The 17,854-nt window shown below is 42.9% G+C and overlaps 2 protein-coding genes across 6 annotated transcripts in view; both read right to left on the minus strand.

The window, feature by feature from the left end:
* Positions 1–17,854, minus strand: part of Mitf (transcription factor Mitf) — a 190,514-nt gene that overhangs the window by 75,247 nt on the left and 97,413 nt on the right. The gene's annotated exons all lie outside the window — the stretch shown is intronic.
* LOC141438669 (uncharacterized) lies at positions 4,251–11,799 on the minus strand. Of its 5 annotated transcripts, none has more exons than XR_012452498.1 (2): positions 10,876–11,799; positions 4,251–9,644 (listed from the first exon to the last, which is right to left on the minus strand). XR_012452498.1 is itself a non-coding variant. In XM_074102554.1 (2 exons), exons 1-2 carry the CDS (start codon positions 10,374–10,376, stop codon positions 8,811–8,813), a joined length of 1,149 nt encoding a protein of 382 aa, XP_073958655.1. In that variant the 5' UTR covers positions 10,377–10,453; the 3' UTR covers positions 4,251–8,810. The 5 variants fall into 5 exon arrangements, 1 of the variants encoding a protein (XP_073958655.1); XR_012452497.1 differs by lacking the exon at positions 10,876–11,799 and adding an exon at positions 10,524–10,866; XR_012452496.1 differs by lacking the exon at positions 10,876–11,799 and adding an exon at positions 10,513–10,866.

Here is a 17,854-nt window from a genome sequence, read left to right on the forward strand (position 1 = left end):
ATGGAGATGCTGGTGGGATGACGCCAGACAATTTTGTGGTTGGTGGCGTATTCCTCACAGAGTCGTCATGTAGACAGCGCAGCTCGCAAGCGAGGCGCCAACAAAGTTTGTCCCGTTATCGAAATATGGTGGTGGGATCCTCGGCGCGCGATGAAGCGTCTGAGGCTCATTATGGCTGCGTCAGATGAGAGAGAATTGACCACTTCTAAATGTAATGCTCTGGTTGTTAGGCATGTATACAATGCGACGTAGCGCTTTTCTTTGCGTCGATATATTGTTACCAAAATAGGGCCAAAATAGTCGAGCCCGACGTGAGTGAACGGCCTTTTGTGATGGTCCAGACGTTCTAGTGGTAAGTCTCCAGTCTGTGGTTGTATAGGTTTCTTCTTCCACCTTCGGCAACGTACGCAGGAGCTTGCTATGCCACGGATTGTACTTCTCGCTCTCAGGATCCAGAATCTCTGGCGGAGTTCATTTAGGACGAGCTCGTTGAAGTGATGTGACGCTTTAACGTGTTCATGCGAGATTAAGAGTCGGGTGACATAATGACGGCCGTCGAGGATGATTGGTGACTTCATGTTGTCGTTTACTCCGGGGGCAGACCTTATACGTGAGTCTAGTCTTAACAAACCGTCTCTATCTAGGACTGGTGCGAGTTTCTTAAGGCGACTATTATTGGGCACTGGCTTTGAAGATTGCAAGGCTGATAAATCCTCAGGGAAACTCTCTACCTGTGCCAGATGAACAACCAGCTTCTCCGCTTCCAATATGTCTACAGTGTGCAGTTGGTGAGGAGATGTGGTGCCGTCCATGTGCAATTTAGAATTTGGATCTATTGGCCGAGACAGTTTTAGCCGAAATAGTCGTGCGCCCTGAAGAACGCGGGCGGTGGCGCGTAACAATCGCAGCCAAGAGCTAAAACGCGTCGGGTTCGGTACTAAAGTCGAGGATTGTGTGGTGAGGAACAGAACCACCACGTCTGATTTCAACTCTGGGTCTGGGAGTTCGGTTCCTCATCGGTTACGCACTCGGTCGGCCAAGTGCATGATGGCTCCGCTAGGAATAGTGGGCCGGTGAACCATCGATGAGAAGCAGTCAAATTTAATTTTTTTGGCTTTGTCGCATCGTCGGCAACGTTGAGAGAGGTCGGGATCCACCTCCAATCAGAAGGGTTGGTAGTTCCAGGATCTCTCCAACCTGTGCGCTACGAACGGTTTAAACGCGCGAGCATCGCTCCGAATCCACTTGAGGACTGTGGTTGAGTCAATCCAAAAGTGGTTTTGGAGGGCTTGAATCGATGAGCTTGTAAAATTGTTTGTGCAAAACGCGACGCTATAAGAGCGGCTTGTAATTCTAAACGAGGAATCGACAGGGGTTTCAATGGCGAGACGCGAGCCTTGCTACCAATCAGTGCCGTGGACACGGAGTTGTCGCTGTACCTAAAACGCCAATAAGCCGCGCAGGCGTAAGCTTGCTCGCCACCATCGGCCACAACGTGTAGCTGAACATCCGACACGTCTGCCCTTGTCATATACCAGCGAGGAATTTTAATATTGGCCGCAATCCGCAACTGTTCGAACCAGTCCTGGCACTCGCTGACATAGACTTCGGGTAGGGGCATGTCCCAATTAACGCCTGACCGCCATAACTTCTGGATCAAAATGCGGCCCCAGATGACGACTGGCATCAGGAGGCCGAGAGGGTCATAGACCTTCATGACGCTTGACAATAGGTTGCGTTTGGTAAGAATGTCAGTCGGTATCTGGGGCACGGTGCGAAACCTAGTAAATCCTGGCCTGGATTCCACTTAACGCCTAATACGCCAACTTCACTACTGAGAGGCAGGGAAACGTCAGATGTGGAAACACTTCGAAATTCCTTAGGCACAAATGAAAGCGCCTCCTGGTGATTTGAAGTCCACGCGCGCATCTCGAAACCGCCGGCTTTGTGCACCGTGATAACATCAGCGGCTAGCTGTGCTGCGTCAGCGATACTCGGGTAACTTCCGAGGTAGTCGTCCATGTAATGGTCTTCGATGATAGCCTTACAAGCGGTAGGGTAGCTGGGCTCTAGCATTTTTGCGTTTTTGTTTTTTATATAGAGCGCTATAAAGGGACTACATACGGCGCCAAAGATCATGGATGACATGCGGTACTCTCTAAGGATGCCATTCTTACTGCGCCAGAGAAAACGTTGCGCATCCCTGTCTCTTGGGATGATTTTGACCTGGGGAAACATTTCCTTGATGTCACCATTTAGAGCAACGGCACCTTCTCTAAAGCGGAAAGATGTCGAGAAGTTAACACAAAGGTCATCTTGTAAAAGGAGGCTATTAGCCTCACGCCTTTCGTTGCTCAGCCGGCGTCGTGGACTGTCTGAGCTTCTTCTTCTGTGGATGCAAAGACTCCGAAGTTAGGAGGTACCAACGAATTGACCGTCTTGTTGACGGTGAAGCATTTATGTCGGAAGACGACTGGTGGTTAGTGTATAATACGCAATCCTCGGCGTAGCCTTTACAATACTCATCTATGAACTTTTGAAAAGCTATACAAAAGTTGGGTATTTTGACATTGTGTTCGAGTGTTTTGAAGCGAATAATGCCTAGGGTAATTTGTCGGGTACGATTTTCTAGCATAATCTTACATGCCATGGTCAACCTAACTTCAAAATGACCGTCGTCGAGCTGAGTGCATTGAGGATTCGATTATATCTACTGCTAGTTGGTCTTCGTCGCTTTGGCACGGGAACTTTTTCGATGCCTAGAGCATCAATGTCATATTGACAATTTTAAAGGCTGTCCAAGTCATCCCAAACGTGATTTATGAATTCAATTTGTGACTCTAAACATGCTGTCAAGAGTACCCAACCTAACAGGTTCTAGAGGCTATCGTGTTGTTCCATTTCCGCTACGAACTTCCAACTTAAAGATAAATGCCAGTCTGGTGCGCCATTAAGAACTTACAGACCGTCAGTACAATAAAAAGTACGTGTGTTAAACCAGTGTATATAGCCAATTTATATGTCAGGATTTTGTGCTCGAATATAGGGGCTTAATACCCGGCGTGTTTAATTAAGTAACGATCGGCTTGCCACGGCCGGGATATAGAAGTCAACATAACTCACGTAAAGTTCCTTGCTCATAATACTAACACCTTGATGCGAAGACGCTCCTGACATGGGATTAATGCCAATATCGTCAGCAACTTTGCCGTCGATTTGTGTACGCCGTGCTGGTTCGTCTAGACACGATGTTTCTGAAGTCTCCGTTGAAATTTTCAAGTACAATCGGTACAACCTTAAGCAGGCCACGGGGCGTGAGCGAGGGCAAGGATCCTGTAGCATTAATTAGACAATGCAGATTATTTCGCATTTTGTCGGGGTATTGTTTGCGGCGAAACATTATTAATGGACTGAAATTAGACGAACGACAGAGGACGATGGTGTTAAGTGCATTGTCCACTTGTGTCGCACTAGCAAAGGTCTCGGCGGTTGCGTGGTGGAAGTCAATTGTGACTCTTGAACATCCGTCAACTCCAGAACGTTTAAGCTCGGCAGTTGTTCCATGTATGCGCTTAGCCTATAAGGAGAACAAGTTTTGACCTCGTAGCAGGCCATCTATCGCAATGGAATGTTGAAAAGTGTTGCAGGCTTTTATGAGGTAGGCCTTTTTACAAAATGTCACTAAATATTTGGAATGGATTTTAGCGTGACCGCTTCTTTTTGAATTGAAATTTGGAATTACTGTCGAGGATAAATTCAGGTGCATCGGTTGAATATGTGTTCCTTAATGTCCTTTAGCAACAAAATTACATTTTACGTTTATTCTGCCTCAATAAGAGGAAAATTGTGACGTAAAAATGAGTTGTAATATTTTGTTCCTGACGTAAATGGGGCGAATCCGTGAAGCGGGCTCTTGTGCTGGTAATTCAACCCAAAATGCCAGAAAAAATCCGTGGAAAGTACTCGTGTTTATTCATCAATTGTTGGCAATTCTCGCCCTGAGAACTGCCGGTGGGTTGATTTTGATTAGATGTGCGTGCGCACCCTGCGTCGCTTATACTTAGACCAAACCGCTGGCCTCGCGGGTTCGATGTGCAGGCCGCGCCTTGGTCGTCGCTGATGATGCCGATGTGAAGGCAGACCCTCTCCCGAGCCCCTGGGATCGGTCTGGACAGCTGCCGCCTCCTGTAGCTAGCTGCCGCCGGTGTCGTGTGAAGGGTTGAGGTTATGACGATGAAATCAAACTGCGATTACGTTCACCACTATATTTCGCGTTACTGATACCGTACAACTGTTTATATCTATAAATATGATTCAGATGATCTTAGATTACTTAATGACACGATTTGACACTGAGAGCTCCGCTCTGACCCCGAGATCGCTATAGACGTCCAACGCCTCTCAGTGCTTTTGAATGACTCCCGGTCGAATGAGTGACCGGTCCATTGACATACATAGGCTGTCAAAAACAATAAAAATGATTTAAGGGTCCATCACACATTCCCGTAAAGTGACTTCTACACGACCCGACCTACGATGTTACGTTTTGCGTAAACATTTCCTGCCAGGGCCAGGCGAAAGATGGACTGAACACTTGCAAGCACTATTGACTCTACTTACAATAATATTGACTTATGATCTACTGATAAACAGCTGACAACCTATGACACTTAGGTGTAGCACATGAATAAACGCTCTACCTATCCTGAAAATGTAGGTATACAATTGACTATGACTTATCCTAAGAGTTGAGTTATCCATACATTATACACATGAAATGAACAATATCCATTAGACTGAGGGTCTACATAATAATACACAGATGATTATAAATTACAACAATATCAATTGGTGCCCTACCAATAAATAGAAAAATATGATTATGATTGACCTACATTATATTCAATAGGCAATTTACACAGTTTGACTACTGGGCGTATGAGTTCGCCACCTTGAGTTTTTAATTTAACTGACCTGACAATCTGGTCAGTTCCCTTATACACTTCAATGACTCTACCACGCCTCCATTGTAATGGAGGTGAGTTCTCATCCTTAATGAGAACCAGATCATTCAGTTCGAGGTTATTGACTTGAGAATACCATTTATTACGCGCTTGTAAATTATTGAGATACTCAATATGCCACCTTGACCAGATTGATTGATACATTTTTTGAATAACCTGAAAACGTGATAACCTCGACGTCTTAGTGTCCTTCCAATGTGGTTCCGGTAGAGCTACTAATGGTTGACCAATGAGAAAGTGCCCCGGTGTGAGCACTTCGAGATCTGACGGATCCTCACTCATAGGAACTAACGGCCTTGAATTCAATATGGACTCTATTTTTGAAAATAGAGTTGATAGTTCCTCAAACGTGAAGATAGTGTCTCCAGCCTCTCGTTTGAGTAAAAGCTTGGCATGCTTGACAGCTGACTCTACCAAACCAGACATGTGAGGAGCTCCTGCTGGGTTGAATTCCCAGCGAATATTTTGACGTGCAAATTCCCCCTTGAGTACAGTCTCATTATTGACCAGAAACTGATTGACATCACGCAGGTAAGAATTAGAGCCAACAAAATTAGTACCTCGATCCGATCGGACGAGTGAAGGCAGCCCTCGTCGGCTGACAAACCTGGTGAACGACGCGATGAATGCCTCGATCGTCAATGCTGAAACCACCTCGAGATGAACCGCCTTGGTTCCTAAACAGACAAACACACATAGGTAAGCTTTGACTGATTTAGCATTCCTTAATAAACTACTCTTAACTAAATATGGGCCTGCGAAGTCTGTCGCAACGCCTGAGAAAGGCCGTGCTGCCGTGACTCGGTCAGCCGGTAAATCTGCCATGAATGGCGGTTGAACCGATGAATTGAATCTGAAACAAACTAAACATTTCCTGATAACCCTTGAAACTTGACGTCGGAGTGACGGAAACCAATATTCCCTCCGGATTATAGCAATGAGCGCGTTCGTCGCTGCATGACAATATGACCTGTGATAGTATTCGATGAGTAACTGACCCCATTTATGATCCTTAGGTATGAGATATGGATGCTTTGCTCCATATGGTAGAGCTGATTTACGTAGTCGTCCGCCGACACGCAGTAAGTTTTCGTCATCGACGAAAACGCTAAGCTTCTGCAATGATTTACAGACCAGCTTTCCTTGTTTGACCATAACAATTTCCTCCTTGAAAGCGTCTAATTGAACTTTACCTATCCAATGTTTAGTAGCTGCGCGAATCTCGTCCAATGACAGTGTAGACTGAAGATTCCTTTGCTCCCTCGGCAACTTGATATTTTTACAAAATCTAAGTATGAATGCACTGACATTGATTAGTTTGCTATATGAACTGACACGTGATAAGAGTGCGTCTTCCCACGACTCTACTGGCGTAACAAAATGAACTAATTTCTTGAAACCTGGTAACTCTTGAGGTATAGTGACTGGTAACTGTGGCCACTGGGATTCCTCCCGCAATAACCAATCAGGTGACCACCACAATTTGAATTGAATTAATTCCCTTGCGGACATTCCGCGTGAAGCGACATCTGACGGATTACGCTCTGATCTGACATGACGCCATGTGATGTGACGTTTGGACTGTTGAATGTCCTGTACCCTGTTACATTCAAATGTTTGTAACATGTGAGGTTTGGCCTTGAGCCATGACAAAACAATACTGCTATCTGACCAAGCATTGATAGTCTCTAACTGAACAGAGTCGTCGTACGAATCTGCGACGTGATTAAGCAGTTTGCATACCAGGTGAGCTGCATTGAGTTCCAATTTTGGAATCGTCTGCTTGGTTTTATGTGACGCGACGCGTGATTTAGCAATGACTAAGCTGACCTTGACATGTCCTGACGCATCCACCGTCCGTAGATAGACGCTCGCCGCGTATCCCAGCTCCGAGGCGTCGCCGAAACCGTGCAATGAGTATGAAACGGCGCTCGGTAGTGAGACACACCGTGGAATCTGTAAATGAGACAAATGATTGAGATCCTGCGTAAGTTCGTCCCACTGATTGATTTGATTTTGATTTATCGGCTCGTCCCAGTTGAGCCCATCCGAGAATAATGACTGTAAGAATACTTTGAATCGAAATATGACTGGTGCGCAATAACCACACGGGTCGTACAAACGTGCGATTGTACTGAGCACGCTACGTTTCGTAGGAGGGTGACCAAGTGGCACGTTGATTTGATATGCCATTGAATCTGACACTGGATCCCATTGAACACCTAATACCTTGATGAAACTTTTATCCTCAGTATCAAATGAGTGTGGCAGCTCGCAATACTCCTCCGGTAAGTCACGCAATAGCTCCCTACTATTGGACGACCATTTACGTAACTCATAACCTGCGCTCCCGGTTAGCGCTATGAGCTCTTGCTTGAGCTGTTGAGCCTCTGCCACTGAGTCTGCTCCTGTGAGGATATCATCAACGAAGATATCTCGTCGCATGACGTGTGCTGCGTGTGAATTCGGATGCGACACCTCCCAATCGTCCGCTAGTAGCAGCACCGTCCGTATAGCTATGAATGGACTTGACCTCAGCCCGTAGGTATTAGTATTTAATTCATATACCTGAACATCGTGTGACGGATCCTCCCTCCAGAGGATTAATTGATATTTCCTATCATCTGGGTGAACAAATGTTTGACGAAACATCATTTTGATGTCAGTAGTGAATACCACTTGATGACGTCGAAAATTTAAAATGATTTTAGTGATATCATTTTGAAGAGGTTGCCCAGAGTGAAGGCATTGATTGAGTGACACACCTGTGGACGATCGCCCTGATCCGTCGAATACAACTCTGATTTTATCGGTGCCTCGTTTGAATATACCGTGATGCGGTATGACAAAATGTTCTGAGTTAAATTGAAAATCCGATTTTGACATATGACCGAGAGTTTCGTACTCTCTCATGAAATCTTTATACTTGGAGGCGAAAAGTGCGTCCTTAGCCATTTTTCTCTCCAAAGCTCGCAACCTTTTCATTGCAAGCGACCTTGATTCGCCTAATGATGACCGTGTTGAAAGTAACGGTAACCTGACTATGTATTTGCCGTCAGGCAGACGTTGAGTAGTGGAAATGTACAACCTTTCGCATTCCATGTGATCTGGATGAACTGCAGGCTTCGAAGGCGGCTCCTCGACCTTCCAAAACCGCTCGAGCACCTCCTCGAGTCGAGTGGCGTGCAGGCCGTAGTCCTCCACGGACGTACCCGCTGACTGTGATGACGTCACCGCTGACTGGTGAGTCGAGGTCAATGAACCCATGATGACATGCCCAAAGCATGTCCCGTAGGCTGCTATTCCTGGAACGTGAGTGGAAATCTTTGAACCATCGAGTACATAATTTAATATGTCAGTACCTAAAATGATGTCCACATCTGAGGCTTTGTCAAACTTGCCATCAGCTAATATGATATGTGACAACCGTAATTGATCTTTGAGCTGAGTGTCATATGATGGAATGTTTCCCGTTAGTGAATACATGACTGAAGCTATTGTACTAATGATGGGTACCTGTTTACCTACAGGTTTGATTATTAATTTGACTATTGAACCAGGTACCTTTACCCTTTGCTGACCAATTCCATAAATATTATTACCATTAGACTGTTGGTGTAATTTTAACCTTTGAACTATTGACTGTTTAATTACTGAGACACTCGCCCCGGTGTCGAGTAAGGCCCTAACCTTAAAATAATTGCCATCACCTGATTTCACCATTACTACCGCCGTGGGACAAATGGTGACTGGTAATGACTGTGTCACACCAACAGTGGTAGCATCTCATTGAGGAGATGGTGGGGATTGTGGAGGAATGGGGCTGATCCGCTGCCCATACCTAAGTGCCTGATACTCAGACTGAGCCCACTGTGCCCTTGCCCCTACCGGAGGCCTTGGCCGGTAAGCTGCCATCGCCTGAGCTGATGGAGCTTCCTGGTACAGTGGTTGAGTCACTGGTACATCTGAGTGGCCGCCCTGGCTCGGTTGAGGTGCACACACAAGTGGGTAGCCACCCTGGCCCACGCCTTGTGCATGATGCTGGGGTTGCCTGCCCGGTGACTGACGCTTGGGCGATTGCCTACCGTGGCCTAATGTTGACACCACAGGTTGGTCCCTTTCAGGTGATTCCCTAGCCTTAGGAGCTGCCCCTGCATTACAAATGAGTGAGTTGTGCTCAGGAGACTTGCAGTACAGACACCAATTCCGTTGACTGCAGTCCCTAGCATAGTGCAACCTCAAGCACTTAAAACAGTGACCACTACGTTTCGCCCACGCCTTGCGTGCTACTGGTGACCTACTTAGAAAATCTACACATCTATATAATGAGTGGTCCCCACTACAAAATGAACATGATGAAATAGAATTCACCTGATGAACTTGATGCACTCCGCGTGCTGGCCTGCCACGTGCCCCCGAGGTGGACGCACCCTGCCGTCCTCGTCGTGGTGGTGGCCGGTGGTAGCTTCTCCCTGAAGCCGCTTCCGGTACTGGTGACACGGCGAGCTGCACCCTGCATTGCTCGTCGAGTACCTCGAGCAGTTGATGAACACTGGGTAGAACCTGATGACACGTCCCATACCGCTGTTCGAATGCTGACCTGATCAATGTTGGCAGCTTCTGTATGATTAAAAACACAATTAAATATGACCATTCGTTAATTGGTTGTTTGAGCTTTTCCAATGCCTGAATAGACTCTCGGAGAGGATCATAGAAATCTGACCTTAACCTCTCAACATTGTTAATGACCGGTAGGTTGGTGATCTGTGACAAGTATGTATCTACCAGCATCCTGTGGTTCTGATACCTATCTGTGAGCAATTTCAGTGCCACTGAATAATTTTGACCATCCATCGGTAGTTGACGTATGAGCGACAGCGCTTCACCTGACAGTGATGCTCGCAAATAAAAATGCTTCTCCGAATCTGAAATGTCCCGTGAATGGACCAAGGATTGAAAGAGATCAAAAAATGACATCCACTCCATTGGCCTGCCGCTAAACTTAGGCAGTTCAATGGAAGGCAACTTTGCCATTACCTGGCTATGATGACGTATCCTAGGCTCGTCTGCGGACCCCCCGCGCTCCGATGCCTGCTCCAACTTGACAAGTAACTTATTGATTTCACTGAACTGTGCGTGAATTTGTTCCATTTCTCCCTCAGGAATCTCCTCTGACGAAAGACCAAGCAACGCCTCATATGCTAGTACGAACTGATTATAATATGAACCGAAATTACGTTTAGCTACTGCCACCGCTGATGTACCTTGGGCTTCGCTTATTGTACTAGCGAAATCTGTCAGCATGCGATATTTCGACATAAATTGAATCTTGGCATGAATTTTAGGAGGCATATTGACTTAAATGAATGAAGTACTTGATGTGTTTAAATCAAGTAAATAACCTCTGAATTCAATGACGAACGATAAATGCTTACACTGAATAACAATAGTCACACCCTGTGAGCTACACTTCTATTAAACTACCTACCTAAAAGTTACCTTTAACAACAATCGACGCGCACAACAATAAATCTCACTGTTTGATCAAATTAAACACAACTGTATTTAAACTTAAACCTCACTAAAACAGCATTTGTTTACTTATGCCGTAATGATTAACTGATAACGTGATAATGATAAGATTATTGATTACAGATAACGATTGTTGATTATGTTGATAAATAAATGACATTTGCCACAAATGAACGAATGAATGAGTCAGTTATGCGCTCATCTGACCATAGATAATGCAACTCGCAAGTTGTCCGAATTGATCGGAGTGAAGTGAATGACAATTTATAAAAAACACTTAAAGTCTTTGAATGAATGAATGAGAATGTGATTGACTTGCCGAGTTCCGTCCGTTCTCCGATGATTTGTGTGATGACTTGCTTGCTTGTTTGCTACTCGCAACAAGATGGCGGCGAAATTTCTTCCAATGATGAATATTTCGAGTGTCAATACCTATTGCACTATTTAAACCGCACTTTCACTCACTGCGAAAATGACTTAACGCGCACTGAATTTAATGTCTTAATATTATTAATTATATGATAATATGATGTGAAGTATGCGCGCGCGGCGCCCGCCGTGCCGAGATGATAATGAAGTACACGCGCCCTGCGACGTACGTTATCGTGCTGATTCTTTTCTAACGTTCTTCTAACGTTCTGCTCCCTCTCATGGGTTCCACCAAAAATGTTGGCAATTCTCGCCCTGAGAACTGCCGGTGGGTTGATTTTGATTAGATGTGCGTGCGCACCCTGCGTCGCTTATACTTAGACCAAACCGCTGGCCTCGCGGGTTCGATGTGCAGGCCGCGCCTTGGTCGTCGCTGATGATGCCGATGTGAAGGCAGACCCTCTCCCGAGCCCCTGGGATCGGTCTGGACAGCTGCCGCCTCCTGTAGCTAGCTGCCGCCGGTGTCGTGTGAAGGGTTGAGGTTATGACGATGAAATCAAACTGCGATTACGTTCACCACTATATTTCGCGTTACTGATACCGTACAACTGTTTATATCTATAAATATGATTCAGATGATCTTAGATTACTTAATGACACGATTTGACACTGAGAGCTCCGCTCTGACCCCGAGATCGCTATAGACGTCCAACGCCTCTCAGTGCTTTTGAATGACTCCCCGGTCGAATGAGTGACCGGTCCATTGACATACATAGGCTGTCAAAAACAATAAAAATGATTTAAGGGTCCATCACACATTCCCGTAAAGTGACTTCTACACGACCCGACCTACGATGTTACGTTTTGCGTAAACAATTATTACAATATTGTCATCCTACAAATTACTGTTTATATACATTTTGCGCATAAAACAAATATAGTATTGTTCTTATTTTGATGTATTTGTATATCGTATTTTTTTTATTATTATTTACTACGGACCAAGCGTCACTGCAAAATTTGGCAAGAAATACAATTGAAAACTTCCATTTAAAACTTAAATCTAGGTTTTGAAAACTGTCCACGGCTTTCCCGACAGCTCTCAAGTTCATCTATTTCAATCGAATTAGTGATTTTATGTTAGGATTATTTTGTACATTTGTGTATTTATATTATGAAAGCTACATGTATGTGTAGGCTTAGACTATCTATTTTAATTTTTAAACTCCTTTTTGTTTGTCCCTGACTGAAATGCTCCTCTCATCCACTCAAAGGTTGAACTGGTAGAGATCCCTTAAAGGATAAGTTCGCCTTTGTACACATATTTTCATTGTTTGTCGTCTGTGTTTGTTTACTTATTTGTACAATAAAGAGTTACATACATACATACAACATGTGGACTCGCTTGTTTTAAACAATCCCAATATAAAACCTCTACCATCCTACAATCTCGTATCAGCTATCTTTCAAGAACAATTCAGACCAGTAAATAAAAGTGCCTTATTCTCAAGGAAACATTAGGCTTAATGTTTCTCGGTTGGCTGGTCTAAGTTTATTTAGACGTTATATTTGACATTTGTTCTGTTTAGAGATTACGTTCATGCAGCGGTCGTGCTGAATGATATGCAGGTTTTGTTATGGTTTACTTACCTAAGGTTTCAATCATTCAAGAACAGGATACAAAGTCAATACTTTGAGGAAAAACATAGGTAATGGAGCTAACCTATGTTTTTTCCTCCTTATGTAAACTACGTTAAGCTTTAATTTTTAAATTTTCCGAGATAAAAGAATTCTATGTGTTAATTCAGTTATAAGCTAAGTGTGTTCCCAATTCACAAGAATTATGTCGTGTCGTTTTGCGTAAGAGTAACAAACATTCATAAATCGTACACTTCGCATGTACTCTATGCATAATTTATCCTGCCTTAGCTAGAGTGGACACTTTTCTTTAGGCAATCTGGAAATGAGAGAAACGTCGGATACAGCAACTCGAAATTTGTTAAAATAAGCCTTTCCATACTTGTCAGCAACTGACCTCATGTAAAAAATTAGGCAACTAGATAGAAATTAGGAATCGAGTTATACGGCACTGCAATGTCACTGCTTTTTATTCTCCATCTGGTTTGCCGTAACGCTCCAATCTTTACTCCTCCGATATTTCACGAATCTCTTTGTCCCCACTATCGGCAGCTCTGTTGCAAGCGCTAACCCAATTTGTAAGGTTTTCAGTAGAGATGTTATCATATCACGAAGAAGGATACCGGAACTAGTGTCGTGTCGTGACCGGAAGTATTTACTGTATTTATTGGCCTGAGCTAGGTCATAAGCGAAGGTCAAATCGACAAAAGAACAGCTAATATAGTTTCAATTTTGTAATTCATACCTTTAACGAATGCTCGCAACAGATTTACCATACAAGTTACAAATTAACAATAGAATAACAAAGGCAAAAATAAGGGGAATCCGAGGACAAGTAAATTTTTGAACGTACGCGTTCTGAGGACCATTTTTTGAAAACGAATAGAAGTTATACAAATCCACAATTGCTACAAAACTAGAGCTCAAAATCAGTTTTTTCACAAGTTTTCAGTCATTTTCTACTATTACTTTTCTGTTTTAAATTCAGCATGATTTGTACTTTCTTCGACTCCTCACTTCTCTTCCACTCAAATTTCTAACACTCGCTAGTTAAATAATCACGGATTTTAAACTAATAATTTTTTACGATATTTCGGCCACATTGAAGCGGCCGTGGTCACCAGTTGACTGAAGACATTACATAGAGCAAGTATCACTTTTTTAGATGACCGGATAGTCAAGTGGTTAGAAAATCCGACTACAAAGCTTGAGGTCCGGGATTCGATCTCCGGTCGGGGCGCAGATATTTGTATGAATAATACGAATGCTTGTTAAGTGGTTTGGGACAAGGGCAATTGATGTCAATAATGTCCCATGATATTTATTTGTTACCTACTTATTTATTTATTCTTTAACCGTGCGGGTTTTTTGAAAGGTATTTTCACAGGCGTTAATTTGATAAAATTTCGCCGTCAAACATAGCAGTTTGGCGTGAATATTATAATGTGTAGTACCTAAGTTGTAATTTAAATATATAAATAAATAAAAAATCGACACCAGGGTGCTGATCCACGGTTTCTTTGCCTGGTTTAAAAGTTATAAGCCTCAAAGCAAATTTTAGATGTAAAATAAATTGTGTTCATGTAACGTGACACCTCAATACCTGCCTTATCCCTTTTCATTTGAAGTCGGCTCTATTCCTGATTATACGCCAAACGTGCTTGTTCTGTCGTAGTGTTATCTACTTGAGCTTTCTTCTGGTCAATGTTAATTACAGACAAGTAAGCGAGAGGACTGTCATCGACGAGGTAGACCAAGAATAAGGAGATGGCGGAACGATTTGGACGTGTACGCAATGGATTGGCCTGTCATTGCACTGGACTGGGAGGTGTGGAGATCAAGAGGAGAGGCCTTTGCCCAGGAGTGGGACACTATTCCAGGCTAGCTAAAAAAAACCGAGAAAGGCCAAAAAAAGGCCGGCAGCGCACTTGAGACTCTTCTGGTGTTGCAGGTGTCCATAAACGTCGGTAATTGCTTACCATCAGGTGATCCATTTGCTCGTTTTCCCCCTATTCCATAAAAAAAATCATCCAATACTTAAAGTCATCGTCATCCTCTTTAGTATATATATTTTTGCATTTGGAACGATCCAGCTCTTGTCTGTGGGTAGGCATCAAAATCAAAGTCAAAGTCAAAAAATATTTATTCAATTTAGGCTATAACAAGCACTTATGAATGTCAAAAAAAAATCTACCACCGCGGTTCGGAAAAACCTCTGTTGAGAAGAATCCGGCAAGAAACTCAACGAGGTATATTTTCATCTCCAGGAACTCGTCGGCAACATTAAGGGTCTGCTAAGCTTCCTCCAGGAGCTAGCCTGGTACAGTCACCAGCAATAATATCTGCCACAGAGGAGCGTGAAAAAATATCTGACACGACCTTCCGGCCCTAGAAAAGTCGTATCAGATATTGGTGCTGGTGACTGTACGAATAGTGCCTATAGCCAGCACGCAAAATAGGTGCACATAGGCATCGAGTTGCGGAGAACAGCCCGCTAATACTATACTAAGTATGGCTAGGCATGAGCCAAGGGGATTGATTTCCGTTTCAAGTGGGTGCTGCCATTATTGCTATTTTGCCATGTTGCTGTAAACAAAAACAATAAAAAACGTACCAAAACTACTTCTGGGTTATACTTAAACATGTACGTGTACGTGGAATTTCGTTAATAAATAAATTAATCTTTTTTTTAAAGAATCCCCTGGGCAATGTTTCCTAAGATGCTGTTAGCGTTTCCTCTTTATAATGAAAGTTATTTTTAGTCTTGTTCGACGGAAGTAAAACAGTTTTTTTTTAATTGCAAAGAAGATGTCAGATTCATGATTGTTGTTCCATTTTGTTTCATTGTGTTTACTTAAGGAGCATCCAGTTCAGAGACGTAATTCAAATTTTGCTGGCATAAACGCTAAGAAGCAAGTTTTCGTAAGTGTGCTTAATATTTTGGTGTAGTCAGTTTGAGTGATGTAAGGGTTTTAAACTATTAATAAATTTGGAAGCTGGCTGTTAACTTGTTGTGTTCGTTTTGTAAAGGCAAATTGGATTTCAAACATGCAACTGCATGTTGGCTTCGATGCAAGGAATCCGTCAATATCGTGTACCGTGTTCGCCCTGCTCGACTAGGAGTCGCCGATACCCAATTTGTGTCACGGTGTCGTACAAAAACAACGAACTGTTCTTCCGCTGCAAAATCCTATAATAAACGTGTGAGTTCAGGAAGAAGAATATTATCAAGCGGGAGTCGGTTTTAGAGAATACAATACATTTAGAAACTTCGCAAATAGAATTAAAACAACACGTTTCAATTTATTGTTGCAGTGGCAATAAAAAAATACATATTACGAGTACTTATACCTTTTATTTTAGCTGTAATACAGCCCAGTGATAGACAAACAGAAGGACAGCGAAGCGAAGGTACTAAAGTTCTGTTTATAACCCTCTAAAAAGGATTACATTCAATTAGTGAGTAACGTACTTACATCTAAAACCCACGGAAACACAAAAAACACGTGCGCGTTAATAGCAAAAGGACATGGGTACTGAACGGAAATACACACCTTTCTAAATGGAACTCTTTTATGACAGTTATATGTTAAATCCAATGTCGCTAATTTAGACAGGCGTTTGCTTCTTGATTTAATCGGACTCACTTTAATTTACTCAGTTCACAATACGCTGTGAGCCGGTTAGAGTAGTTTGGCAGCGCAGTGGCCGAGGCCGACAAATAGCCTACTCCGGTTGCGGTCGCAAGCCGCCAAGCCGGGCAAACTGGCCAATCCCAGCCGGGCAATCTCTTGCTCTAACAGACAATATTATTATTTATTGCCCGAATATTCCGATTAACTTCCGAATGCAACGCAAAGTCAGGAATCCTGACCGTGCATTTGAAAAGGCACTACCCCGGTTGAGTTTCGAGCTTGGTTTGCTATAAAGCTTATGCGTTTCACTGTACATAGTCAAGAAGAAATGATTCTTTCTTGCCACTGTTTTACGCTCTGAAATGGTCTATTAGGCAAAAGAAAACTTGAATGGTTAATTATGTTTACTAGACTTTACATGGCTTTGCACGAGTAATCCATATAAATAGCAGTTGAAATAAATCTTGGAATTGGAATAAATAATAAAATAAATGTGTTATTCCATACGACCAGCTCACACACATATCTACATACTAAATTTTATCCAAATCTGACAAACTTTTTAGCAATAGCCAATTAGCTCACACACTTTCGCATTGATAATATTTGTAGAATCGACTTCCGAAAAAACCTTCGCTTAAGTCAAATGAAATGATTTATAGTAAAAGCCTGCTTTAGTTTCTTATATGTACAATGTGTCATGTCGTGATTTTGTGGTGTTTACGATGATCCTCTGAAATGTCTCTGAATATTAGTCCCCTGTTTTCGAACGGTTTTCCTTTTCGCACGTTTGGCCAGAATTTATTTACTGGGTTCAATTTCCGCTTTTAAATAAATCTTGGCTTACAAAAGCAGATAAATTTCAACAATGTGCACGACGGTGCACAGCTTATGTGATTTTTATTCGAACATAAAATGTGACTTTCTGATTAAACAAGCGATTTAAGCCTATTTGTGAACTAGGGCAAACCTTGGCTTATTGGTGATACTTTATAATTCGGTGATACTGCGTTATTATCTTACGTTGAGCTTACAACTAAATCGCTGCCCACCCGATTGCAAGCATCAAATTCAAAACTGACAGCGGCCATCGATTTCATAGCTTACATTTCCTCATAGTGAGATCTGTGTAAGATAATAAAGCAGTATCACCGATAACCCAAGGTTTAGCCCTACTTTATACATTGAAAAAAAAATACCCATGGTTTGAAAACTTAAGTACCTATGTATTTTTCATACAAAATATTTTGTAACTCTTAAATTGCATTTGTTCCGCACCAGCTAAATTAAAAGTGTTTCCACCAACTTTACAGACAACAGAGCAATTCTAAACACCAAGTATGATTTCACAGCAGAATACAATTTGAAAACAACTCCGGAGTCCATGAAAGTTGCTTGTTATAATTCACGAGGAGCAAATTACCGCTTGTGCCAATTTTACCAACAAAACTTTGCCATTGGCAAACACGATATATTTCTTTAAGTCCCTAAGGTGAGAGGTTGATGTTCTCTTTGTATTGTTTCGTCGGGAGAAGTTGTAAGTTGTGCAGGCACGTGGGTGCGAGGTTACTCGCAACTTGGGACAATGTGTGACAACGTTTCTTGGCTCCTGACACTTGTACGCCGCATTGTCAGAATCTTCTTATCTTGGAGTTT

The sequence above is a fragment of the Choristoneura fumiferana genome, chromosome 19 (assembly GCF_025370935.1).
Source record: "Choristoneura fumiferana chromosome 19, NRCan_CFum_1, whole genome shotgun sequence".
Classification (NCBI taxonomy): Eukaryota; Metazoa; Arthropoda; class Insecta; order Lepidoptera; family Tortricidae; genus Choristoneura; species Choristoneura fumiferana.

Coding starts and splice junctions, on each gene's coding strand:
- LOC141438669 (XM_074102554.1), bottom strand. CDS start 10,376: ATGCCTCCTAAAATTCATGCCAAGATTCAATTTATGTCGAAATATCGC. Junction 9,645..10,061: donor GGATACGTCATCATAGCCAG/GTAATGGCAAAG, acceptor TTAATCATACAG/AAGCTGCCAACATTGATCAG.